General features: G+C 50.6%; 1 protein-coding gene across 18 annotated transcripts; it reads left to right on the top strand.

Annotated features, from left to right (window-relative positions):
- The first annotated feature begins 894 nt into the window (after positions 1–894).
- PAX6 (paired box 6) lies at positions 895–23,693 on the top strand. Of its 18 annotated transcripts, none has more exons than XM_051621578.1 (12): positions 895–1,492; positions 4,212–4,354; positions 11,193–11,323; positions 12,234–12,275; positions 12,369–12,584; positions 13,166–13,331; positions 17,880–18,038; positions 18,882–18,964; positions 19,248–19,398; positions 19,521–19,636; positions 21,584–21,734; positions 22,577–23,693. In XM_051621578.1, the coding sequence occupies exons 2-12, from the start codon at positions 4,342–4,344 to the stop codon at positions 22,660–22,662; spliced, it is 1,314 nt and encodes a 437-aa protein (XP_051477538.1). In that variant the 5' UTR covers positions 895–1,492; positions 4,212–4,341; the 3' UTR covers positions 22,663–23,693. The 18 variants fall into 18 exon arrangements, with proteins under 18 accessions (XP_051477538.1, XP_051477540.1, XP_051477537.1 ...); XM_051621580.1 differs by lacking the exon at positions 895–1,492 and adding an exon at positions 3,953–4,107 and having other exon boundaries at positions 19,539–19,636; XM_051621577.1 differs by lacking the exon at positions 895–1,492 and adding an exon at positions 3,953–4,107.
- Positions 23,694–26,297: the final 2,604 nt, after the last annotated feature.

The raw sequence follows: 26,297 nt of genomic DNA, 5'->3' as shown, positions 1-26,297 counted from the left end.
AACTTCAAAGGGCCACTAAGTCCGTGCCGAGAGCCACTGCCGGGGCCGCGGCGTCCCAGGACGCACCTCGGGCGGGCGAGGGTGTCGGTCCGTGGGAAGGGGGGGCGGCCTGTCCTGGCAGGAGGGCAGGGCTTTTGGGAAGGGGCGAAGCCAAGCACCTCACAGCAGTGCTTCTTCTCTCGCCTCATTAAAAAGGCGAGCGGAGAAATTTAGAAAGTCGAAAACCCACTTTCATTTAAAAAAAAATAAAAATAGAAAGGAAAAAAAAATAATAAAATAGAAGGAAAAGGAAAAATAGGCCGGGAGGGTGAGGAGGGCGGCAGCCTTCTCGGAAGGCGACTGGGGGCTGGGAAGATGTTAGGTGAAAAAAAGGATAAGAAAAGCAAGCGTTGCGTTTGGAAGTATCCAGGCACGGCAATCCCGGCAGGTCCTGCTTCCCCCGGCCGGGCACCACTACCGGGGACGGCTGGGGCTGGGGGCGAAGGGGCGCCGGGGCAGGGCGGGCTGCCCGCTCCTCCGGGGGGGCGGACAAGGGGTGACCGGGCCGGGGGCGGTGGGCCCGGGCCGGAGCCGGTCCCGCTCAGCCCCTCCGCTCCCGCCTCAGCGGGCGTAGGTAAAATGGCGGCGCGGAGCTGGGCCCGGACCCCTCGGGGCTCCGTGCTGGGACAGCAGCCCCGGCTCCGCCGGACGCGACGGGGCGGGCGGCACCGCACTGCTCCGCACCGCTCCGCGCGGCAGCGAGCCGCTGCGCGCACACGCGCGCACCCAGGCAGGCGCGGCCCGCCCCGCTGCTCTTTCTTCCTCTCAACTTTCGCTCGGGGCTCCCGCTCCACCCGCACCCCCCCCGTGACGTCACCGGTTCACCCCCTGCCCTCCCTTCCCTGCCCTCCCCTCCCCGCACGGGTGGGGTTTTTTTTTTCCCAACTTGGGGTGTGTGTGTGGGGAGGGGGGGGGCGTTAAAAGTTTTTTTGAGGGGAGGGAACACAAAGCCCGCTGCGCCCGAGGGGAAAATAGCAACAAGATTACGGCTGCTTTATTCTGGCGAGGAGGCGTAAGAAGGTGCTAATCCAAGGGATGGCTAATTGAGAGCTTGTAAAAATGATATTTGCCTGCCATTTCGGACAAAGTGGTTTTTTTCTTTTCCCCCTTTAACTCCCCGTGGACCAGAGTGGGGGGAAAAAAAAAATTAAAATCGCTCATTTGTTAGAGAGGGAGAGTGACAGGGAAAAAAAAGCAAGAAAAAAAAGCAAGAAAAAAATCGTATCAAAACCCACGGACACGACTGACTTCACTCCAGCAGAAGGACTAGATCCCAGCATTTAAAAGCCCTTCGGAACCTTCGATCTTACAAATCGCAGCCTCTTTCTCTCGCCTGCAGGATGCGTGCGGCGGGACGCCCGGCCTTGGCCACCGGCAACTAGGAGGGCAGGCTGGCTCCTTCGCGGGACGGTCACCGGGACTCACCCTGGAGGAGGAGACAAGCGGGACATCGGTTCGTACTTTTATTTTGGCCTTTGTTTCGGTTAACTTTTGTCGTGCTGAAAAGACCTCCTGAAATGGTGTTTGGCCATGGGCAGGTTAACTTAGTGACGGCTGACACTTGGGAAAGTTTTGGGGAGGAGGAAATGAAGCGAGAGTTGAGAACAGGGGGTTGCCAGGGGATGGGGGGTCCTGCCCGAGCCCTCAGTGTTGGCAGAGCTCCCCTTGGGGTGCCTCGCAGTCCCACGACCGGGGTACCCCACTCCTGCCCTGCCTTACCTTCAGAGGAGATCCCATCACACCCAAATGCTCCCGTACGCCCACCGCGATATTCGGCTCCGTTTCTATAAATATGCATGACTGGGGGGCGAAATTAAAAAAAAAAAAGGAGGGGGAAAAAAGAAAGAAAAAAAAAAAGAAAGAAAAAACCCAACAACCCAAACAACCTGCAGACTGACTTAGGCCTGGGCAAGGTGGCAAGAGCCGCGCCAAGGAGCAGCCCCCGGCCCCTCGCTGCTGCAGGTGGGGCCGGCTGGGTCCCGGAGCAGGAGCACCGATGGCTCTTCCTTCTCCGTAGCATCCGAGGAAAGACTTTGCTCGGCCCGTTCCCGGCTTCAAGGGAGGGCCGAGGAAAGGCTGCCCGGCTCAGCCCCTGCCTCCCGGGGCCTCCCCACCGGGCTCGGAGCGGGGGTGGCCATCGTGGCACCCCGACGTCGGGGGAAGGGGAAGAGCAGCAAGCAGTGCAAGGGAAGGCAGGAGTCTTTTAAGAGCCCATTTTGTGGTATTAGGGAGCTGTGGCAGCTTCTCGGCGGGACCGGGGATGACAGTGCATGACGGCCGGGCAGCCCATTATCCCGCTCCCATTGAGGCGCCCTTTCACTCACATGCAAACTCCTTGGCAGAGTCGTTTGTCTCCTCATTGTACTTTATTTAAGAATGCAATGGTTGTCAGGGCTCTTATTCAATTTCAAGATACTTTATTGATGAGCTTTGACTTTTAGCACTTTTCACATGTCAAGAGAAGTCAAGTGTATGCGGCTACGACTTCATTTTATGCTTTGCGCGTTCATACTCTCTACTTTTCCGCAGTGGCTCTCTTGGAATTTCTTTTTCCTGTCCCTTCTCCTTCTTCCCTTTCTTTCCCCCAAGCCTTTTTTTTTTTTTTTTTTTTTTCCCTCCCCTTTCCCTGTGCAGACCCCCCCTCCCTCCGCTTCCCCTCCCCCCGGGACCACTCGCCATAACCGATTGGGACACCCTGAGCTCGGACTGGTGCTCCCAGTGTAACCTTAAATGCATGCGCTGAGGGGTTGCTTTAGAGTTTACTGAGGTGTGTCTTAATAGTCCGGCATTCAACAAATGTACTTGTGGTGTGTGGTCAGAGCAGCAAAGTCATTTACTTACTTTCCCCCTTGAGTTTCTGGCAGCCAGCGAAGGGGCTCCCTTGGCAAAAAGGCGGGGGGGAAGCCCCTTCAGAGGTCGGGCACAAAAACGGTGGCAGTGCCCAGCGCCCGGTGCTGCCTGCGGGACCCCCACTCCAACTGCTCCGGGATGTCTTGAAAAAAAAAAAAAAAAAAAAGAAAAGAAAAGAAAAAAGAAAGAAAGAAAAAAAGAAAAAAAAGAAACAGAGGGGGGAAAAAAAAAAAAGGGAAAAGGTAAAAAAACCCAACACAACCCAAAACAAAACAACAAAACCAATCCAGCCGGGCAGCCCTTAGTCAACAAATGGCACGTGGGAGAAGTTTGTGAGTGTTTGGTAAAGGACTCTTCAGGGCCTTTCACAAGAGCCCTCAATACACAAAGTAAATGGTGTATTTGCTCTGCTCTTTCCCGGCCGGGCAGAGCCTCCCGCTCGCCGGCCCTGGGAGCGGGGAAGGGGGGGCTGCCGGCCTCGGGGAGCTCCGGGCGATTCACCGCTGACAAAGAGCCTGTCTCCCAAATATTTATGTCTTTACCATTTGAATGTTATTTTCCCCTTATCTCCATTGTCGGACGGGAGCGAACTGTTTAAATGCAAATTGACCTTTCCAACCCCCCCCCCCCCGACCCCCCCTCCCGTCCCTCCCGCCACCACCACCACCACCACCCCCCCACCCTCCAACTCCCGGCCCCCTCCCGCCTCCCCCCTCCCCCAGCCCGACCTGAAAACGCGCCGGTCCCCGGGGCCCGGCTCGGAGGCGGTGCGGGGGGAGGCCCGGCTGGGAGGCGGCAGGCGCGGGGCCGGCGGAGAGCCCGGGGCCGGGCAGGGCGGCGGGTGCGGATCCCGGGGCCGGGAACCGGGAGCCGGGCCCAGCGCATTCATATTCAAACGGCTCGGGCCAATTGAGCCGTGCCGGGCGCCGGGCGGCCAATCGGCGGCGGGGAGGCGCTGGCGTTGCTTTGCATAAAGCAATATTTTGTGTGGGAGCGAAGGGAGCATTTGCATGTTGCGGAGTGATTAGTGGGTTTGAAAAGCCAGCCCCGGCTCAGCCGCATTTCCCGCTCTGGTTAAGGCGCAGGGAGGAAGTGTTTTGCTGGAAGATGATGACAGAGGTCAGGCTTTGCTAATGGGCCAGTGAAGAGCAGTGGAGGCGAGGCAGAGACCAAGGCACACATACATTAATACACTTGAACCATCACCAATCAGCATAGGTGTGCTCTGTCTCTCTCTCCCCACTTCACTCACACACTCTTTTATCTCTCGCTCTCCAGTCACTGACAGCCCATTTTATTGTCAATCTCTGTCTCCTTCCCAGGAATTCAAGATCACACAACCAGCAGCTTCAGTGGAGAAAAACTATTTTGCTGGCAACTCTTTTTAAAGCACCATCATTTCAAATCAGTGCGCTCTTAAACTATTGACAGGAGCTTTGACAACAAGACAGGATGCCTCATAAAGGTGAGTCTGCTCATTTCTTCTCCCAACTTCTCCCTCCTTGCATTTTAATATTTAGGCAGGGCTCTCGCTCTCTCCTCCTCTCTTTCTCTCTCTCTCTCCTATTCCCATTTGCATTCCGGAGAGCTTCCCAGGGAACTTTCCAGCCCAGGAGCTCACAAACTTTCTGCCTTTCACATAAGCCCGTGTCCTCTGGAAAAGCTAAAGCATCTGACTCGGAAATCAATGCCAACACCAGCAGCAGTAATTCCCACGCAGCATTTGCTGGGCAGGGAGACCACAAGCGCCGGTGTCTGTGTTGCAGATGCTGCCGGTAGCCCAGCTCGTAGGGACGCTGGGGCCGGAGGCCGGGCCGGGTAGGGGCCATGCAAGGGCGGCAGGGACAGCCGCGGTCCGGCCCGGGCTCCGGCCCCACGCCACGCCGCGTGGGAGGGAGGGAAGAGCCCGGTCGGCGGCTCTAGCTTTGTGTTCCCATAGTCTCGGTTAGGGAAGGATCACCCCTGATCGGGGTGTGTGTGGAGGGGGGGGGAGTGGAAAGAGAGAGCGTGAGCGTCTGGGAGATTTGCGTGGGGAAAATAAAATAGTAAAAAATAATAATAATAAAAATAAATCACATCCTAGGCCAAGTCAGCTCCCAGGCGCGGTATAGGCGGGGAGCTGAGCGGAGCTGAAGGGCTGTCAGCTTTAATCAGCCACCCGGGGATCTTCCCAACTTGTCCCTAGTGCCAGCAACTTTCCCAGCTCCGGTAACGGGAGAAGCGCCGGGGGCGCGAAGTCGCCGGCACCGCGGGCCCCGCCGGCCGCCCCCGCACCGCCCCGTCCCTCCTCGGCACCGGGGCCGCGGCGTGGGGGATTTTTGGGTGCCTTCTTAAATGAATACGCTTTAAAAATATGATTTTATTTAAAAAACTAACAACCCTACTATCGCTTATTTCGGGAAGAGCCTAACAATCGCCCCTTTGCTCCCCCAGCACTACGATCCCCCACTCTAGTAAAGCCATTTTCCCCCCTAATTTTAAAATATTTTCTTTTTAAGTTACAAACTCTTCTCCGTGTAGAAAAACAAAACAAAACAACCCCAAACCCCCAAAACCAACCAAACAAAAACCAGCAATAAACTTGATATTTTTTTTTTCCCCTCGCAAGTGCAATTGGAAAAAAAATCTGAATTTGAATTTAACCTTGTAACGCTTTGCACGGAGATGTTACATGGATGCACAGAGCAGGAATAATTTCTGGAAAGTTTAAGAACAAACTTTCTCGAACGATTAAATGTACCTGACAGAGGCTGTTTTAGAAAACGACAACAATGTCCTAAGAAAGAAAAGTGACTGCATCTTCTCCATTTTCGGGACATAAAATAATAAAAGTGGCCCTTGACAATAAATGTTTATAGCTGCTGACCTTTACCAACGCCTAATCGCAAAACGATTCCTTTTTATCTTTTTCTCATTTGCCCCGAGAACGTGAAACTTTGTCATCTTAACGTCTAATTACGGTTTCACCGGGAGACGGGGGGGGGAAATTACTATCCGCCAGCAGATTCTATCAAGATTTCGAGATTAAAAACCGACTTGCAGATTAGGCCCGGCCTATTAGAACACGGCGAATTGCATTCCCTTCCTCTCCCGGGATCCAACCGTGTCCCTCCCGCCTGGCTGCGGGTCCGCAGGTCCCTGTGGGGGAGCAGCGAGTTGGGGGTGCGGCAGGAGAAGGCAGTTTTGCGGTGGTGTTGCCTGGGGGTGCAGGGCCCCCGGATCTGGCCTGGGGATGCACGGCCGGTTGCTGGAGGCGTGAGAGAGTTGCTGAGCAGAACCGCAGCTCCCTTGCCCCACACCTCCTCTTACCTTGCTGAAGCACTTGGCTGCCCTCGCCCTCTATTGTAAAACGCTTTCGGCTGCGTTTGAGGTTTGGTTTGGTTTTGTTTCGTGGATTATTATTTTTTTTCCATTTATTTTTTATTTTTTCCCCTTCCTCCCCCCGCCCCCTCACACACATTTCTTTTAAATCCACTCATTGTCATTTTGGAGGTTCGTGCTGGCAGAGCTGAAGGGCTAGAAGTTTAATAGTGGCTTTCTGGATGGCTTCTTTAACCCCGTAGGCCCCACGTTTATGAGTTGTGCTTCAAATATGTGAGGAAATTGTGTCCGAAGAAGTGGGTTTCCCGTTCGGTGTGTGTCTATGCAGACGTGTTTGGTGTATTAAAGGGATGGCTTCACGTTCAGTTCAGCTGAAGGAGATATCGCCACGTCTCCATTGAAGCACAGTGTAGCTTGCTCTGCTGCTAATCAGGTAGCTCTCCAAAGAGCAGTAAATATTTACCAGTTAAAGTCTTCATGCTGCGAGAAAGTACTTGTTTGATGTTTATTTTTATGGATTTAAGATTACTAAAAGCTACTTAATATATTATACCATGGCTAGTCCTGAATGGGGAAACGTGCCTCTTTGAATTCTCCATCATATGCAGGAAGAGTAAAATTAATATTCATTATAGGCGCAAAAGAAAGAGAATGAGTATTTTTAGGCGAAAAAAAAAAAAGGAGAGAAAATGAAGGCTGCGAGTATTTCATTATTTTACCTCCTTTTTTTTTAGCAACCCCCTTGAATGGGCTCTTTATTGTAATTGTCCCTCCCCAATTGAGCACCCCACTGAGCTGTTGTATCTTTTTACAACCCCTAACAACTCGCACCAGTAACACAATTACCGCCAGATATTTATAACGAGAAATTACTTTTCCATTTTCACCCGCGACGATTTCAAATAAATACATGGGGACGCATAAATAAATAAATAAGTGGCCCGGGGAGGTGGTGGGGGGTGTGTGTGTGTGTGGAGAGGGAAGGAGGGAGGGAAGGAAGGTGGCGAGAGGAGGAGAGAGGGAGCAGGGGAAGGAGGGAGAGAGCGGGGAGGGGGGGCGGTGAGCGGGGGGGGGGAAAAAAAAAAAAAGGCGCTGGGGACTGTCCAGGCGCTGGGTCAAGGCAGGCACTAATGAAGGGAGAAGGGGCTTGTTTCTCTGCTCTTTGTAAGTTGGAGGGTTGTTGGTCCGTTGAGTTGGGAAGCTGCGCGGCCGGTTAAGGAGCCTGGGTTTCTGCACTCTGGGTTTGGGTAGAGGAGCAGAATGGAGGCCATTGTTCGCTTTCTGTAGGCTTTGTTTAACAGTTCTCACCCCCTCCTGTTCTTACTTTTTAAAGCAGTGAGGCGAGGTAGACAGCGTGTGTCACAGTACAGTGAAAAAGGGGAAGATCTAAAGACCAAAAAAGAAGTTAATCACAAGACGGGGAGTTTGGGGGAGAAAAGTTGCTAGTGCCGCGGGGAAAGGAGGAAAAAAAAAAAACAAAAAAAAAAAACCCACAACAAAAAAAACCTCGAGGAATACCCGGAGGTAAAAATGGAGCCCCGCTCCCAGCACGCAGGGCAGCCGGCGGAGCCCCCCTTTCCTCCCCGCCGCCTCCCCCCCCCCCTGCCGCCGGTGCCCGCGCAGCGCCCGCCCCGTTCCGCTCCCCCCGGCCCGCACCGCACCGCACACCTTCCCGGCATTGCTCCACATTTTTTTTAATGTACTTCTTCTGCTTTGTCCTAGAGGGAAGACTTTAACTAGTGACACGCAGATGTGCGAGTCCCTAAATTGTATGAGAGGACAGTCCACCCCGCTTTCAGGCAAGTTTTAAAACATGACTTCGGACTCTCTTTGTGATTGTTGTCGCTCCACTTAATACCCCACCTCAGCAAAGGGCACTAACGACGAGGCAATACGCCACCTGCATGCAATTAAAACGAGAAACCACTTGGCGGGTTGCTTTTCTTATTTTTTTTATTTTTTTTTCGCGTGTTAGGGATACATGTGTACATTTTCGCCTCTAGGTATTAAAGCCCCCAAATCCTTAAACTAATCGGGGGAAGACGCCTAAGGATAACAAAGTAAGCCTGTGAGATATTAGCCTTTCTGCAGCTTAACGGTGTGCACTACCTCCCCTGATTAACGCCTGTTTTATCACTGATAGACTGCTATAGGCGAGCCCCGTGGGATACTGCTCTATCAGCCCAACATGCAGAACAGTAAGTGACTCCGCGCCCCGCGGAGGGCAGGCGGGGGCGGCCGCGGGCGCGCATGAGCGGGCAGGCAGCCGGGGGCCGAGGGCTTGCTTTGGGGCGGGGGAGGGAGGCGGCTCCGCCGGGCGCGGTGGCCCCTGCGCGGTGGGGAGCGCTGCCCGCCCCGTCGGGGCGCGGGTACCGCCTTGGGCAGCGTGGAGGGGCCTGGAGCCGCTGTCACCGCTCTTGGGCCACCGGGGCTTGTCCTATCCGTGGCCCAGGCCCTGGTGTGTGTCCCTACCTGCTCCTCAGTGGGAGCTGAACAGGAAAAAGCCACCACTGCGCTAGGTGCAGTTCTCCGCCACCTCCTGGTTTTATTTGCCTCCCGATTCCGGTGCCTTTTGTGGATTATTATTTTTTTTTTGGCCTTTAAAAAAAAAAAAAGTTGTTGCCGCTGGTGATGTTGATTAAGACCTCGCCGATGGGCCCGCGATGGGCCCCTACTCAGAGGGGAAGGTGCTTGCACAACGCGGGAGTGCACGGACCCGCGGTCGGGCACGGTGGCTGAAAAGAAGCTACCTCTCCTTGCGCTCCGGCGGAAGAGGTTGCTCGGGGATCGGGGGGAACGGGTGCGAGGTCCCAGCCAGACCGGAGCAGGCCCCATTTCCTCGAGAGGCGGATCTCCTGCTGGATATGCTCCACGCCGTCGCAATTTTGCGAGGTCGCGCAACCCCGCGGCGCTCCCGAGCGGGAGGCGCGCTTATTTTGCGCGGTAGCGGCGGCGAGCAGCGCAGGCCGAGTTGCGCGGCCCTTGCGGGGGGACCCCGGTGTTTCTTTGGGACCTCGCTGGGGATGCGGTGTTCTGAGACCCCTTTATCATCCCCCCGTTAAATCGGTTAATACGTTGCCCCCTCGTATGAGGAGGATCGGGAAAACCGCGGGTTGTGGGGGGTTCTCAGAAAACCTCTGGTGGAGCTGGTTTTTTGTTTTCTTTTTGTGGGGCCGCTGCCTGTGTGTCTGTGCGATGTATTTTCGTTTATCTCGAGGAAAACTGAGCCTCGGCAGCCCGGAGAAGGGTATTACCTGCGCCTGGCAGGGACAGCCGTGGCTGCCCTTGGCCGTGGCGTGCCGAGGGTTTATGGTAATGGGGAAATGCCTTCACTCGGCCGTTTGGGATCGCCACTGCAAAACGCAGAAAAGATATCATTCGGGTGAAGCCTTTATTTTGTTTAAAGGTCGCGGCGGGCTCTTCAGGCTTTGTGTTAATAACTCCTGGGTGTATATGGTGCAGAGCATCCAAATTGACACCATATGTTTTCCTATTAGATGACTAGCAATAGAATACAAGGCGCATAATCATTGCCACTGGGCGAGATCTACACCGCTCTCCAGGGAAATTATATAATGATTAAGGCTTAACCTTTTAAGTGAAACTTTGATTTTGCTTTCCCCGCTGCCATTTTTTATGTCGGTGAGCGTGCCCCCTCCCCTCTCCCCCGAAACGGGCTCCCCGCACGCATTGACGCGAACGGGGCGGGGGGAAGGGATAGGACACGACGAGGGCTGGGGTGGGGGGAGCCGAGGGCCGGCACCCCCCGGCCGCCCCCCGCCGCCCGGAGCCGGCCCGCCCGCCGGGGCGCAGCCCGTCGCCCCCCGGGGCGCAGGAGGGGAGGGACGCGAGGCTCCTCTCCCCGCGGTGGGAAGCGCAGGTCGCAGCGCCGGCCGTGCTGCTGGGCCGGGGCGGCAAATTCCCCAGCCCCGATGTCACTTTGAATCCATTGCGCGGGGAGCGCGCCCCCTCGGTTGTGTCCGCGCAGAGCCCCCCGGCTACCTCAAACCGCAGCCTCCCTCGGAGGGAGAGCGAGTAGAGTTCAATCTAGTCTGAGTGATATCCAAATGCGGACAGAAAGGGTCGTTTTATCATGCTACTATTTGTCGTGACGATGCAATTTTCAAAAGCAGAGTACTGTCATAAAGTGACACGCCTGCCACAAGTGCTCCAACTGATCTTTTCAATTAGCCTTCCATGCATGATCCGGGGCGACTTCCGCCTATTTCCAGAAATTAAGCTCAAACTTGACGTGCAGCTAGTTTTATTTTAAAGACAAATGTCAGAGAAGCTCATCATATTTTCCCCCTCTTCTATATTTGGAGCTTATTTATTGCTAAGAAGCCTGGGCTCTTGGAGTCAATTTATCAGGAGGCTCCAAAGAGAGGAGAGCGGAGCGCGCGTAGAGCAGAGCTTCTCCAGGGAGACTTCCCTCCAAAGCCTGGAGCTTCAGGTTGGGCATTGGCGAGGCAGCCCCTTGCTTTGCTTTTGGCGAAGCGAGCTGCGGCTGTGCGGATGCAGGCAGGCTTGGCTGGGTTTGGGCTTTGGTTGTGGGTTTTGGTTTTCGATTTTGGTTTTGTTGGGGTTTTTTTGGTTTGTTTTGGTTTGGTTTTTGGTTGTTTTTTTTTGACGGGGAGGAAAATATAAAAAAAAAAAAAAAAAGACAACGCAAAGAAGGAAGCCAAGGCGATCCAACCAGGAATATTCTGGGCTTTTGGGTTAGGTTTGAGGGTTCGCCGCTGCCGAGGGTTTTGCAGGCGGGGAGTGCTTGGCGAGGAGCCGCGGGGGCTGCCGGGGAGCAGCGGGTGAGGACGGCGCCGGGGCCGGGCCAGGCGCGGTGGCCCCTGAGCGGGCGGAGAGGGACGGATCGGAGCGTCGTTGCTGCGCGGTGCTGCGCGGCGGGGCGCGGAGAAGAGCTGGTTCGCTCCGCGGGGTCTGCGCGGGAGCGGAGGGTGCTATGGTGGGCGCTGTGCTTCCCGCAGGTCACAGCGGCGTGAACCAGCTCGGCGGGGTGTTCGTCAACGGGAGGCCGCTGCCCGACTCCACGCGGCAGAAGATCGTGGAACTCGCTCACAGCGGCGCCCGGCCCTGCGACATCTCCCGGATCCTGCAGGTGAAGGCGGCGGGTCCCCCCCCCGTCCTCCCACCGCTCCGCTCCAGAGCCGCTTTGTCCACCGCTGGCCGCCAAGGCGCTAATTGCCGACCCCCCCACACCCACCCACCCACCCACCATCACCGCCACCCGCCTTCCAGCCGAATAAAACGATCCATCTGCTTATCTCGATTGTTGCTCCAAATAGACCTCTCTACGCGTATATGTATATATACATACACACCTTTAAAAACCTTTTAAATTTTGTATGTTCCCCTTTATTCCCACCCGGTGATAACCTGCACTCTCGTTACAGTTAGTTCGCTGTAATAAACTGAATTATTCGGCTCGCCATAATTTCAGTTTCCTCTCCTTCCCCCTCCCCCCTCATGTTTACTTAGGATTTTGTGAAATCTGTATGCATTTGCCGTGGCTTACTGCTTTTTTTTTATTTTTACCTTCTTTTTTTGTTTTTCTTCCAAAAAAGCGAAAAAAAAAAAGAAAAAAAAAAAGAAAAGAAAAAAAAAAAGAAGGAAAGAAACCCCCTCATAGCCACGCAGTTGTAGCCCGGAATCCGTCTTTACGGACACTAACGCGATCTGGCGCAGCTCAGGGGTACAATGTAAATGTAGGTCTCGATAACCCCTCACTCACCCTGTCCCCCACAAATACTCTGTCTAAGAGCAGTGAGGACGATGGAGACTAGTCTGGTTTAGCTATTGTTCGCATTTGAGGCGTATTTTAACATTAATGCTAAAAGAGTTACGTTTCGACCAGATTTTTATTTTTATTTTTTTCTTCCAAATGGTTTTAAAGTAGCACTTTTGTAGAGGGTAGGGGCCACGAATGTTATTTTTTTTTTTTTTTAAGAAAAAAAAAAGACTCTCTAAGTAAGTTCTCATACCATTTAAGGTATATTTTTGTGTTATAGACCCATGCAGATGCAAAAGTCCAAGTGCTGGACAATCAAAACGTAAGCTTGTCATTGTTTAATGCATACTTAAACAATTTTATTTTTGTCTTGAAATTATTAATAATGTGATTTTCTGTCCGCTTCCCTATCCAGGTGTCGAATGGATGTGTGAGTAAAATTTTGGGCAGGTATTACGAAACTGGCTCCATCAGACCCAGGGCAATCGGAGGTAGTAAACCGAGAGTAGCGACTCCAGAAGTTGTAAGCAAAATAGCGCAGTATAAACGAGAGTGCCCCTCCATCTTTGCGTGGGAGATTCGAGACAGATTACTATCAGAGGGGGTCTGTACCAACGATAATATACCCAGTGTAAGTTCATGAAAAAAACCCCTTCCTGTGTGCTGTGTACAATGCTGGGTAGCCGTAGCGAGCCTCTGCTTCCTTTGTTTTTGTATCAGATGAGAGGATAGCAGGTTCACATCATTTGCATGTGGCAGGGTCAGACACATTTTTTCATACAGAATCTGACAAATGCCTTTAAGGAGGGGGAAAAAAAAATAAAAAAATATGCGGGTCACCCCTGCGCCTGGCGCCTCAGGACTGCGAGCATCAGTCGAAGCCATCACTCTGGTTTTGCAGGGTTGGGTTTGGGGCGCTTTTTTTTTTTTTTCTTCCTCTTTTTTTTTTTTTTCTTCCTTTTTTTTCTTTTCTTCCCCGTGGTTTGTTTGTTTGTTTGCACCACCACCAGCAGTAAGCGAGTCGGGGCGGCTGGGACACGGCGGTGCTGGGCGGCCGCAGAGCGCAGCCGGCGCTCGGGGAAGCCCTGATTTGCGCCCAGGTCGAGCCGCCCTCAGCTCGGAGGGGCGCGGAAGGGCGCGGGGGTTGCGCGGGTGACTCGCGGGGAGCGCGCTACCGCACTACCATTGCCTTTCCTGTCCTTTGCCTTCCAGGTGTCGTCGATAAACAGAGTCCTACGCAACCTGGCTAGCGAAAAGCAACAGATGGGTGCCGACGGGATGTACGACAAGCTAAGGATGCTGAACGGACAGACGGGGACCTGGGGCACCCGGCCCGGCTGGTACCCTGGCACCTCGGTACCCGGGCAGCCCGCTCAAGGTAAGGGACAATCCGGCCAGCGCTGTCCGGCGGGGATCAGCCTCGCCCGACGGAGGTGGCCCCGACGCGGGTCACCTTCGCCCCCTCCCCGACCATCGCCGCCGTGCTGAGGGCAGTGGACAATTTTCTCAGGACAGTGTCTCAGGGCGCCCCTCCCGCCGCCTCCCCGGGCAGGTGGGCGGTGGGAGCCAGCGGCCGGGCGGGCTTCCAGACTCGTCCCGGTGGGGAGCAGGGGAGCCCGGGAGCAGCCGCTGCCAGAGCTGCGGCCGCCGAGCTGTGGTGCCGGCTGCGGGCGGGTTGCGGGGCTGATCCTTAACCTCGCCCATCAGCCCGGTAATTAGGGCTCCTGCTCCCTGCCCGGGCCGCCTTCCCGCGCCGGGGTCTTCGGAGTCGGGAGGATCGGTAACTATCTCTGTAGGGCTGATTATAGTTCCTCCTCAATGGACCCGAAACAACTTTGTAAATATAGGAAACTGTTTATCCTGAAGATTAATAGGTATTTGTTGTGGGAATGACAAGGGGATAATATGAAGGATAATGGGATGTTACGTTACATACTTAAGATGGTTAATGGCTTCTTTTTGAATACGGGCTCTGTTGAGGCTCGGCGCTCTCCCTGGCTGTGGTCATTCCTTTAGAAGAGGTGTCTATATACAACAACCTGCTTTTTGTTTTCACCCCGCAAGGAAAAAAAAAAAAATCAGTAACAGTGTGCGGAATATCTGGTACAAAGGATGTTTCTGTCACACGCAAGAATTTGTTATGGGAACAATTCTGTCGCTATGTAATTGCTCATTAGAGATCGTTTTGTTTCTCATTAAGGCGACATGAATAAGCGTCTAGTTGAAGGAGACAGCTGTAGAAATGTTCCACAGGAGACCTCTGGACACGATATGGCACCGCTTGCCAATTAGACATGTCAGTTTTAAGAGAAGAAAACAATCTATGAAGGACACTAGAAAGATAGAGCGAAGCCCTCGCTTCCTTCCACCCCCACTTTGCTGTTTTGGGTTGTTGGTTTTTTTTTTTTAATTTAATAATTTTGTTTTGCCCGATGTGCCCCCTCAGACCCGGGCCAGACCCTGCCGCCGGCTCGCCCCTACCTGCGGCACATGGCCCGTGCGGGGCTGCCCCTGCCCCCTGCCCGCACGTCGGGGCCAGCCGGCCGGCCTTGGGGTTCCCCGTCCTTCCTTCTCCGCCCTGCACCCCAGAGCCAAACCGCGGAAAGGTGCGCGGTGGAGAGGAGCGCGCTTTCCGCTCGTGCGGCTCCAAATGGCCCGTGCGCCCTCTGTTCCCGCAGGGTTTTTATGTTTCTTTTCACATTTTAAAAAAATAAATAATAATAATAATAAAAAATCAGAAAAGGAGCTAAATGGAGAAATGTAGGGCGACCCCCTGCCTGCTCCCACCCTCCCCCGCCGCGGAACGGTGCTCCCGGGCCTAGCTTTGCGCGGTGTGTGCGCAGGTGCGGTGCGGCGCGCTGCGGGCACACACCTTGGCCACCCCAGCGCTGCGATGGAGGCGCCTGGGTCTGCGAAGGGGGCATGGGGGGTGTCGGTGGAGCTACTGGAGGCTTGTGGTGACCCCTCCCGCGGCGTGGGGATGAGCGCAGTTTCCGCGGGGAAGCGCGGACCGCGGGCAGGAGCGTGGCGGGGCGGGAGGACCACGGGAGCCCGCTCCCAAATTGCGAGCGAAAGAAAGCGGTGCGGAGCGGGGAAGGGCTGGCTCGGACCGGGGGTGTTTTGATGCGTGGGCAGGAGAGGCGAGGGGGAGGCAGGAAGCACTTAAAACATCCGCATGGCAAAATTAAAATTAATAAAATGGATTTCCTCTGGAATATTCATGGTCCCTCTAATGTTTTTCCCTTGCAGGGGTATGTTACTGGATTTTAAGAGTCCATTACTCAAAAAGCATAAGGCGAGGTTAGGTCTCAGAGGGGTACAAATATGGTCTCAATCTGATAAACGCCATGCAGCAGTGAATCAAATAATGGATACATGAGGGCTGACAGAACAAAAAGAGACATCTCTATCCGGGAGAAATTCTCCAGTGATTTAGTAGTTTTAGGGATCACCGAGACACTGTTTCTTATCTCCCCCCCCCCCCCCCCCCCCCCCCCTCTTATAAGACTAAAGCCTTCTATAGGATTTAGACACTTTCTCTTTCAACAGATGCTACAATGTTTTGATCCCAGCTCTATAGCTGAGAGGTGCCGCAATTGGTTTGCTATCTTTTTTTGCTTGTTTTCCGCCTCACTGATTAAGACACTAAGAAACTAAGGAATGATTTTATTTCCCAGCGTCCTTTTTTTTTTTTTTTTTTTTGCTTCCAGGAAACAAATCCTATACCCAGCGTCAGATGGTCTGGCTATAGGATAATAGGGACGAACATTCACTCGCTTTCTTACGGATTAGGTCTGGAAGGTGGAACAACCCTATTGAGATGGCTCCTTTTAGGGTTTTGTTGTTGTGAGGGTTTTTTTTAAGGGGGAAAAAAAAAAAAAAAAAAGGAAGAAAAATAAATGGGAGGGGGCCTTCTTAAGAGAAGATATCTTAATTGTCCGGCGCGAGGGGTTTAATTAATTGTGAGTTTGACTCTAGGTGAAACTTCTCGCTGTCTCAAAGGTTCGGGGGGGAAGATGGGCAGCACACCGAGACGGGGTTGCAAAACAACCCAAAACCTGGCTGAAAAAGTTTACTAATAAGTGAGGGGGGTGTCGGTTTGGGCTGGCCCAGGCGGAGCGGGCGCGGCCCCGCGGATGCCCTTCGCTCCCGGCGCAGTCAGGGCGCGCTGCCCGGCCCCGACGGCGCGGGGGGCAGCGGGCCATCCCCGCCGCCTTTGGGCTGCTCCCCCCAACACACCCCAGTCCCTTCCCTCTCCCCCCCTCCCCTCTCGGTCGGTGGCGGTCCGGTCCGTGCGGACAGTGATGGATGAGAGCGGTGGCGGAGGTTACGCGGCGGCCCCCGCGGCGGGCGGGCGCGGCCCCCGGCGCTGCCACCAGCGCTTGGCAGGGCGGCTGCTCCGCCGCGGCGGCCATCCCCGGGCTCGGCGGCTTTGTGTGCCCCTGAAAGGCAGCCCCCGGCCCCCCCCCGGCTATTCACCCGCCGCCGGCCGCCTCAATGGGGCTGCGGCCGCCCATATGGTGACCACGGCCGCTGAATCCCTGTGTTTAAATGGGGGAGAAAGTTCGGGTTTTAAAACATTTCAAAGTGGTTGAAAGGGTCCCACCAGATCCTGTCACAATTCCCCCCGAGCTTTGAAGGCCGGGGCCATTGTTCGCCGATTATAAATGATATTACTTTAAAGTTGATTTCCCACAATATTTAAAGGATGTAGCGGGAGTGTCGCTATTTATTTTTGGCGTAACTTTTCAAGGGAATTAGCATAAGTAGCCCATGCGTTCCTCATCCCGTCCCCCCCCCCTTTATGCGACATCAAAACGCCCCGAAAAATATGCTTTGAAAGGAGAGGGAGAGCTAATTTAGAGACAACGACTTCTCCGCCTCGGCAAGAAAGGTCCGTTTCTTTCGCCCCCGGCAGCTCGGGGTGCCCGCCGAGCCCCGCAAAGCCGCTCGGCCCCGGGACGCATCCCTGCGACTGCCCGAAAGGAGCGCAGCACAATGCAACTTTCCCCCTGTTTCCTGACAGAAATTACATTAAAAGTGGTGGAAATGCCCTCATTAAAAATGTACCGCTTAAATGATATGCCAACCGTTCAGCTGCAGAATGGCGTGTTTAGCTAGTTAGTGAACTCGCTACTATTTCTTTTAAAATTACATGTTAAAATTTTAAAAGAAATCTTACTTTTCTCTGGTGCAACACATTACAAAGAATGGACAGTCCTTTTATCTAAATATAAAATTCCATTTTCAGCAATTATAGCCTGTTCTTGGTGATGATATAATTACAGCTGTGCTCAGTAATAGGTGTCAAGGCAATGCACACTCATACAATAGTTGAATAAAACTGCAGAACAATGCAGGCACTTCTAAATTCACAACCTTTAAAATGAAATTGACTGTGCAGAATTCAAATAAAAACTGGATAAATATTTTTTAAAAAAGATTACAAGCTTGGTTTGGTTTCTTAATAGCATTTTCTGCAAACCTATCAACACCTAATTGATTAGATAGGAATTACTGATTATAGATAATCTGAAATACTGAATATCACTATTTTAAACATAGCAATAGGTAAATAAATGCGGCAGACAGAGGAGACTGCCATGGCAGTTCAGCAGTGATGCATGGAAAGAATCACTTTCAAGGGAAGGTATTTTTATGCGGGTTTTATTCCAGAGGAAAAACAAAATGAAATTAAGACCAGGCAATCGTAATTCTTCATCTCCGATGTTCGTGATAACGCTGGAAACTGAAATGTTTCCGTGTTACCCATGTCATCAGTGCAATGTTGCTTTGATACCCCAGATGTTTTTAGGAGAGGGTGTCAGCAAACATAGCTGAGCTTGTTTCCTATCGTGTTATTTCTCTGATAGGGATCTTGAAACAAGGGTGCCTGCGTTTCACTTTCCGACTCTTGGTTCCGCAGATGGCTGTCCGCAACAGGAGGGAGGAGGGGAAAACACTAACTCCATCAGCTCTAATGGAGAAGACTCAGACGAAGCCCAAATGAGACTTCAGCTGAAAAGAAAGCTGCAGAGAAATAGGACATCCTTTACCCAAGAGCAAATCGAAGCCCTTGAGAAAGGTGAGTGACATTTTCCTAAGGCTGAAGCAGGAGAAAAAAGCAAAATGTGCCCTGGCTCTATTAAGAGCAGAATGGAAACACAGCATTCACATGCCTTTTATGTATGTATATATTTTAAGGCTGTCTCTCCCTCCATGCTGTTGTATTCATTGAGCTCCAAATATTCATCGATGGCTGTGATAGGCACTGAAAAATATGTTAAAAGGTTCAAAGGGAATGTACTCAGGGCACAGATCATACCAAAACATTGATATTACACCCCAGGCTCCTCTCACGGGGGATAAATCTCTTCCTGCCGCCTGTGCCGTGTTCCCAGCTGGGCAGCATTGCCGTGTGCTTGCAAGGAGATGGCAGGCAGCTGGGGCTGGCAGCAGCCCCCCATGCCTGCCCCCACACTCGCTCCCCATCCCCAGTGCTGCCACTGCCCAGGGCTGGGAGCAGGTGCCCTTTTCCCTGACTGGCCTGGGTACACCTCACCTCTGACCTGCTGCGCATCTTTGTTCTTATTTTCTGCTGTTATTTAGCGATGTGCCATTTCACTTCCTAGTGACAGGGTCAGAGCTGCCTTGGGGACCCCCTCAGCAGAGACAGAAGCTCTAGCTGCTTCCTGAAAGATGCAGCATTGCATCCCAGCCCCCCTGTCCTCTCAGTGATACACCCCAGCAGGCAAGGCCAGTTCCTTCCTAACACACACACACACACACATGTAGAAAAGCTCAGCTATGCCTTTGCAGCAGTGCTTCTTAAGAGCATTTAGAGCATAGGCAGCACAAGAAGGACTCAGATTTTACAGCTGGCCACACTGACTCTTTGCAACTAACACAACAATATTTCCTTCTGCAGAATTTGAGAGGACCCACTATCCTGATGTGTTTGCAAGAGAGAGACTAGCTGCTAAAATAGACCTGCCTGAAGCAAGGATACAGGTACTGAGCTGCTGTGCAATTATTACTATTATTATTTCTACTATTACTATTACAACTTTATTATTCCTGGCTTCTCAAAGCACAAGGCAGCCCCTACCTATGAGTGGGTATTTGTCCATCTCCTTCTTGAGGGCAATAACAGCAGCTGGGGTGTGCTTTTGCATGCTGCCCTGCTATGCTGCCAGCCAGCTTCCTATCAGCACGGCCTGGAGTTACGTGGGGGAGACCTCATGCCTCTAGTCCTTATAAGGTCACTCACGTCTCTCAAACGCTGTATTTCCAGGTATGGTTTTCTAACAGAAGGGCCAAGTGGAGAAGGGAAGAGAAGCTGAGGAACCAGCGAAGACAAGCCAGCAATACTCCCAGTCACATTCCCATCAGTAGTAGTTTCAGCACAAGCGTTTACCAGCCGATCCCACAACCAACTACCCCCGGTAATGCCACTGACCCCCTCATGTTCATCCATCCTCTTGGGAAAATGACACTCTGAGACTGTATTGCCAATTGTAACTGTGGTTAAACTAATGTGTTCATCTATCTGTCTATTCTATTATAGTTTCCTCTTTCACATCAGGTTCCATGTTGGGCAGAACAGACACGGCGCTCACAAACACATACAGCGCGCTGCCGCCCATGCCCAGCTTCACCATGGCCAACAACCTGCCTATGCAAGTAAGTCTGGTGCCACCACCATGGCATGACACTCACTTGGGACTCGGTGGCCCCTGGGGTGTGTGGGGGCATGGGCAGGGGGCTCTTCCTCCTCAGGATATGGGGTTATGAACCCAAACCATGCGGCAGGGAAACCAACATCAAAGGCTTCCCCAGCCTCTGAAAAGATACCCTATTTTGGGAGAATCACAAGGGAAAGGGCACTATAAGTCCCAGTATTCTAACAAGACCTTTTCCAAAATTTCAAAAGAGAAAGGTCCTCAAAATTACAAGGCAACAAATCTGGGATGTAAAAAAGGTTTCTGGAAAAAAACCACCACAACCCACAAATCATGGTTAACCTATGGAACCCACTGGTGCAGTATTGTGGAAATTGCCTCTTGAATAAGCTGCTGGAGGGATCCAACCTTCTCAGTGTAGGTAACGTGGTGGTGGCAACACATTAGGAGCACCTGAGTGAGGGAAGGATGTGATTAGCATCAGTGGTTATGCCAGCTAAGCCAGAATTGCAAGAGCTGTCAATCCTCATGCCTGAAAGCATTAGCTGATCACCAGCTGGGTTAGGAAGAAATCTGTTCCTTTGGGGTCTGTTTCTATAGACCTTTCAGATGCAAAATTCCTCCTTTTTTAATGGTGGGGTTGGCCTAGGAAGGTGCTGGCCAATTACGGGAGTTTTACAGCTTTGTCTGAGGCACACAGCATTGACCACTGCTGGAGACAGGCGAGCAGATTAGAGAGCCTGACTCCTTCACTGCAGCAATTACTATGTTACTAATTGCTGAACCAAAATTAACCAAATAAAGTTAGAGTCTCACAAGTCCATGGAAAGAAATGACGTTGCCTAGGTCGCTATTCCGTGACGTCGGAGGCCAGCAGTGCCATTCCCGGCAGTGGGCTCACAGCAGATGACAAAAGATCAAAAGGCTGATACAAGAGGGGACCCTTGGGAAAGCAAGAGGCCCTTGATTCACCTCCAGCCACCTGGGCAGGGACCTGGCACATATGAGTGCTCTGGAAAGTCCTGTCCACGTGGCCACCACGCTGTGATGGCCACGCGACGTTGGAGCGGGAGATTTGGCAGCTGAACCGTCGGCACGTTGCTGGTTCTCCTGGAGCACAGCATGTGTGCTGTCAGTCTTTTTGGAGATGGCGTGTGTCAGGGACATGCAGATGGACGAAATACGTGCAGACATGTTGAGTCTCATGCGCTCAGAGTGGAAATTACTCATCCTGCTTCCTGCTCCCCTGTGTCAGTGCATCCCACTCCCCTGGCACCCTGGAGTGGGAGATGCCCCTGCTTCGTCCCTCCTTGGCAGCATACCAGCCTTCACCCGCTGCCCCCAGGTGCCCCCTCCCATGGAAGGTGGGTTTTTAAGGGTTGGGATTTAGGTAAATGGAGATGTCTGGTCTACTGAGATGCTGCTGGTGTGATTTTGGGGTGACTGAGGCTCTGAAGGGGAATCAAAGCATATGTACGTTTGCATTTTCACATCGTCTGTGAAACATTCTTGCAGATGCAGGATCAGTGCGTGGAGTAATTTTTAGTTACACCACTAATCGTTTTTAGTTACACCACCAAATGCAAGAGAAGACATCAGTCCTACTCTATCTCTGAGTAGCTGCAAATGGCATGAGACATCTTTCTTCTACAAAAGCACAAACAAGGGCTTTGGTTCCTTGGCTTTGGTTAGCATCAAAATGTAGGGATCTGCTCTCCAAATGTGTCTAAAAAGGTGCTGGTGACTGTCCATGTTGTCTCTGTATGCTAAAAACCTCTGGAAAGAGGCTGCTCGGTTGAGCTCCAAGATAGGGATTCACATCTAGGTCCCTGAATTTGAAACTGAAGCTTGTTTTTGCTTGTGCATTCTGGCACATCCAGCCAGAAGAGTGTAATTTTGTGTTTACCCCAGCTGATACTTAACACAGTTTTGTCCTTTGCTCCCATAGCCCCCGGTACCCAGCCAGACCTCCTCCTACTCTTGCATGCTGCCCACCAGTCCATCGGTGAATGGACGGAGCTATGATACATACACCCCTCCTCACATGCAGACACACATGAACAGCCAGCCGATGGGCACCTCTGGCACCACTTCCACAGGTGAGTGGCCTTGTGGCTTCCTTGCTCTGGCCATCAGGTTTTTCACATGTATTTGTTGGGACAAGACTCTCCCCATTGCTGGGAGAGGTGTCTCTGTTGGGCTGAGTAGCTTTTGAACCAGGCAGAAGATGAAAATGTATAACCTCATGGGCTAGAGCAGAAAGTGTGATTTTTAAGCCTCTGCTGAAGGGGTAGATGAAAGATGGATGATTAACAGAGGTGGTTTGAATAGTGGTTGAGTGGAAACTTTCTCAGCAAGGCCCCCACCCCACCCCATCTTCCCTGTATAATTGCTTTCTAAAGCAGCATTTATTCCACTGTTGAATTTCAGTGGAGACACTCATACCTGTGACCTTAAGTGTACGTGAAAGTGATTGCAAGACTGAGTGTGTTTTATCCATGTCTGTGTCAGAGTCTGTTTTTTGCTAAAGATTTAAGTTATGGAAAAGGCATGTAACTTGTAGAAATATTAACCTACGCAGGAGAAGGCAAAACAGGGTAAAAAAGGGTGTCAGCATAAACATGAGCAATCCAGACACATTTTAAAAGAATAGAAACGTTTGGTGTATTTTGGGCTGAATTCCCAACTGATACAAATGAGCTGAGGCTCTGGCATTTATCTCAAAGCATGACAGTTTATTTATAACAACAAATCAGTGAGATGTGCACAGGTTATTAAAATATACACCCCCCATGTCCTCCACCCCCCCAGTTCTACAGACTGGTAAATTTTTGAAATGTAATACTTACCAAAACACAAGCACACATCTGTGAAACTGTAAAGCAAAACTTGTGCTACATACAGAAGAACTAAAATATCCATTTCCCTCCTCCCTTCTCAGGTCTCATTTCCCCTGGAGTGTCAGTTCCGGTTCAAGTTCCTGGCAGTGAACCTGATATGTCTCAATACTGGCCAAGATTACAGTAAAACATGTGTTAATTCTGTAAATGACTATATGGACAACAGTTGGATGTTCAGCAGTATTTTATAAAGGAAGAATGGCTCTCAGAGTACTTCTGTACTGCAACTGTGCCCTATGCTGTAACACATGGAAAAGACTTTCACATGGACCTTTGTACACTGAAGGCATTATATCAGTTGGAACAAATCTTCATTTTGGTATCCAAACTTTTATTCATTTTGGTGTATTATTTGTAAATGGGCATTTGTATGTTATAATGAAAAAAAAAAAAAAGAACAATGTAGACTGGATGGATGTTTGATCTGTGTTGGTCATGAAGTTGTTTTAAAAAAAAAAAAAGAAGAAAAGGAAAAAAAAAAAAAAAGAAGCCATGATCAACAAGCTTTGCCACGAATTTAAGAGTTTTATCAAGATATATCGAATACTTCTACCAATCTGTTCATAGATTATGGATTGATGTTCCAAGTTTGTATCATTCCATTGCATATAATTAAACCTGGAACAATACGCACTAGATTTATGTAAGAAAAATATCTGTTGGTATTTCCAAAGGTTGTTAACGGCTGAAGAAGCTATGTGCAAACAGGGGTTAAGAGAGAACTTCGATGAAGAAAAGAGTTTGATAGATAAAAGGTAGATTGTGTCTTCGATATAATCCAATTTGTTTTATGTCGAAATGTAAGTATTTGTCTTCCCTAGAAATCTCCCAGAATGATTTCTATAATAAAGTTAATTTCATTTATATTTGACAAGAATATTCTATAGATGTTTTATACACATTTTCATGCATCATACGTTTCTTTTTGGTCGGCAAGAGTTAATTGTTCTTAGATATAGTTGTACTACTGTTCACAGTCCAATCATTTTTGTGCATCTAGAATTCATTCCTAATCAATTAAAAGTGCTTGCAAGAGTTTTAAACTTAAGTGTTTTGAAGTTGTTCACAACTACATATCAAAATTAACCATTGTTGATTGTAAAAACCATGCCAAAGCCTTTGTATTTCCTTTATTATACTATTTTCTTTTTAACCTTATAGTGTGGTGTTGCAAATTTTGTTACTGTGTTAGGTTAATCTCATTAAGCTTTATTTTGAATTTATTTTCAGTTGTCAATAAGGAGGGATTCTTAAGAAATGTTTTTATAGACTTTCAGCTCTTCCACCAGCCTGTAATTTGGGCTAACAAAAAGAAGATAGGTTCACGTATCTAATTGCAGCTGAGAGCAGGAGGAGGTTGTTTATTTAGCTCAGGTTTCTGGGGATGTTCTAAATGAACTCCAGAATCCAGGAGAATTTCCAGTGGGGAGTTTGCATTGTGCCAGTCAGTGGTGGAGACACGATGCACGCTCATGTCTGTCTGTTTTAATTTACATCAAGTATGTATTGACACATACACACACAAATATACATCCCTGACTTCCAAAAATTGGTTTTGTTAGGATGTTTAAAAAGGAAAAAAAAAAAAAAAAAGAGAGACAGAAAAAAAAAGAAACAGCTGTGTTTTTAACAGGCTCTTTGGGAAAGTGAATACCATCCCTTTATATTGCCACACAGCACAATCTTAGTGTAATTTTCCATTGAACTTGTAACCTGGTTAATACCTCAATGCGCTTTGTGTGAGGGTTGTTAGTGTGGGCGTGGGTGGAGAGCTGCATGTCAAGGAATAATGACAGAAGACAAATCAACAGGCAACAACAATGCGAGCTGGGACTGGCTAGTGAAAACTAAAGGCCTTTAGTCACTGGCAGGGAAATCTAAACATTCCCATATCTATGAAGCTGGCTCATTGTGGTGCAGTTGTTACTTGCGATGCCGCACTGAAAAGGGATCTCAAAAGCCAGTGCACGGGGAGTTTTGAGTCAAAGCACAGGCATCACAAGCAGCCTTTGTAAAGTAAAGATAGTATCTAGGCCGGCTGTGTTTTCCTTTTGGCATTTTTGTCACTGCAGATAACACTTCACTGTAAACTTGGAGTAGCAGAGTTGTGGTGCTGCTGAGGTAGTCGCGACGCGGCGGAACAGACGAGATTAAACGCACGTAAACTCCAAACCCTTTGGGGACAAAGAGCAGCTTCGCTCAAAGCACGAGATGATAGTCAAGAAAATAAGAGCCCAAAGCAAGCAGCAATGGGCAAAACCATTAGATTAAAATATTTCTTTTTAATTTATATTGGTCAGTTGTAAGTATATTTGTTATACCAGTATTCAGTAGTTTTAATTACCTAGAAGCCATCTGTCAGCAAATATCAATTAAATGTGGAATTTTAAAATTATTTATGTATTTATGTATATCAGACATGCACACTACATTATATATATTTATAGGATATGGATAGATCATATTAAACACCACCATAGGCAAGTTCCTCCTTGCATAGCTAAATCAATTCTGGGAACAATTACAGGTACAAACCCAGCATTTATATAGCCACTTAGTGTGTTCATATCTACTAACACAGTTTGTTATCTAAATGCCAACTTCTGCTCAACCAGGAATGGAAACGAGCTTCCCATCCCTTCCTCCCCCAGGAGCTTTTGTGCCAAGGTTGCTGTTTCTGCAGGTGCTGATACATGGGCAGAGGCAGCTCTCCACAGCTCTTCCCTGCTCTTTCTGGGTTTTCCTGGATTTGCAGCTTCACCGCTTGTTCTTCAGACACTGGTGGCCTCCATCAAGCCATGTCCAGCCCTGTGTGTCCCTTCTGAAGCCATTTCCAGGGCAGGCAGTGCTGCAGGGCTGCAGCCTTTCACAGCCCCTTACTGCTGCTGTTGCAGCAATGCTACAAAGCAGTTGGATGCGCGGATGAACCTTCAGCCGATTCTGGTGACAGGCTAGCCAGCCGCGGCGCAGAGGAGACATTTCTGGCTCACTGACTTGTTACTGTGCCCTCTGGAAGGAGGTCAGCAGGGAAAAGTCCCTGGCTGGCTGCACATTGGGAAGAAGTTAGGGCGTTTGGTCCCCAGAGCATTGCTTGCCTTGAAGAGCTGATGCTGTGTGCGCCAGGGCTCTGTGGGTTACAATCCACAGCCCCCTCCAGAGCGTTTTCCCCAGGGTAGGTTGGGGTGCAGGGCTGAGGTGCAGGGGCTCCAGCTCCTGAGGACCAGTGGCAGCTCCTGGTTGCTTGCCAGGGGCCAGGCGAGGCCCTGGAGCAGCCCCGGTGCCCAGCTGGCCCCCAAGCCTCGCTGCAAACGGGGGAGGGGGTCGTGTGTGGCAACCTGGGGACGTCCTGCCTCGTCAGGCACCAGTTCCAGCCTCCTAAGTGGGAAATGAAAACCTTCAGCATGCTCTGAACTGCCTCTAATATCCATTTTCATCCCCTTTCTTCTAGGGCTGTACTACTGAGGAAGACAGAAGTCTGCTGTAATGTATTACTCAGCCTAACAGCAATTTCCAAGGGTCTCCTCTTCTTACCACAGAAATTAGTGGGAGTTTTGCTATTTATTTCACTAGGAAAGAGCCATTTCTGTGCATTTGGTTAAAACGTATTTCATAATAACACCTTATGCTTTATTTGTAAGCCCCTCCTAAGGCATTTCACAAATTATAGTCACACAAGAATTGATGTGTGAGAGCTGCCTTAATAACACTGTATTTTGTATTTCAAATATTGTGTTCTAGATGCAATATTTACAAGTGAAAAGG

This window comes from Apus apus, chromosome 5 (assembly GCF_020740795.1).
Source record: "Apus apus isolate bApuApu2 chromosome 5, bApuApu2.pri.cur, whole genome shotgun sequence".
NCBI classification, from domain to species: domain Eukaryota; kingdom Metazoa; phylum Chordata; class Aves; order Apodiformes; family Apodidae; genus Apus; species Apus apus.
Note: the sequence above shows the minus strand (reverse complement) of the source record. Positions and strands in the feature narration are given on the sequence as shown.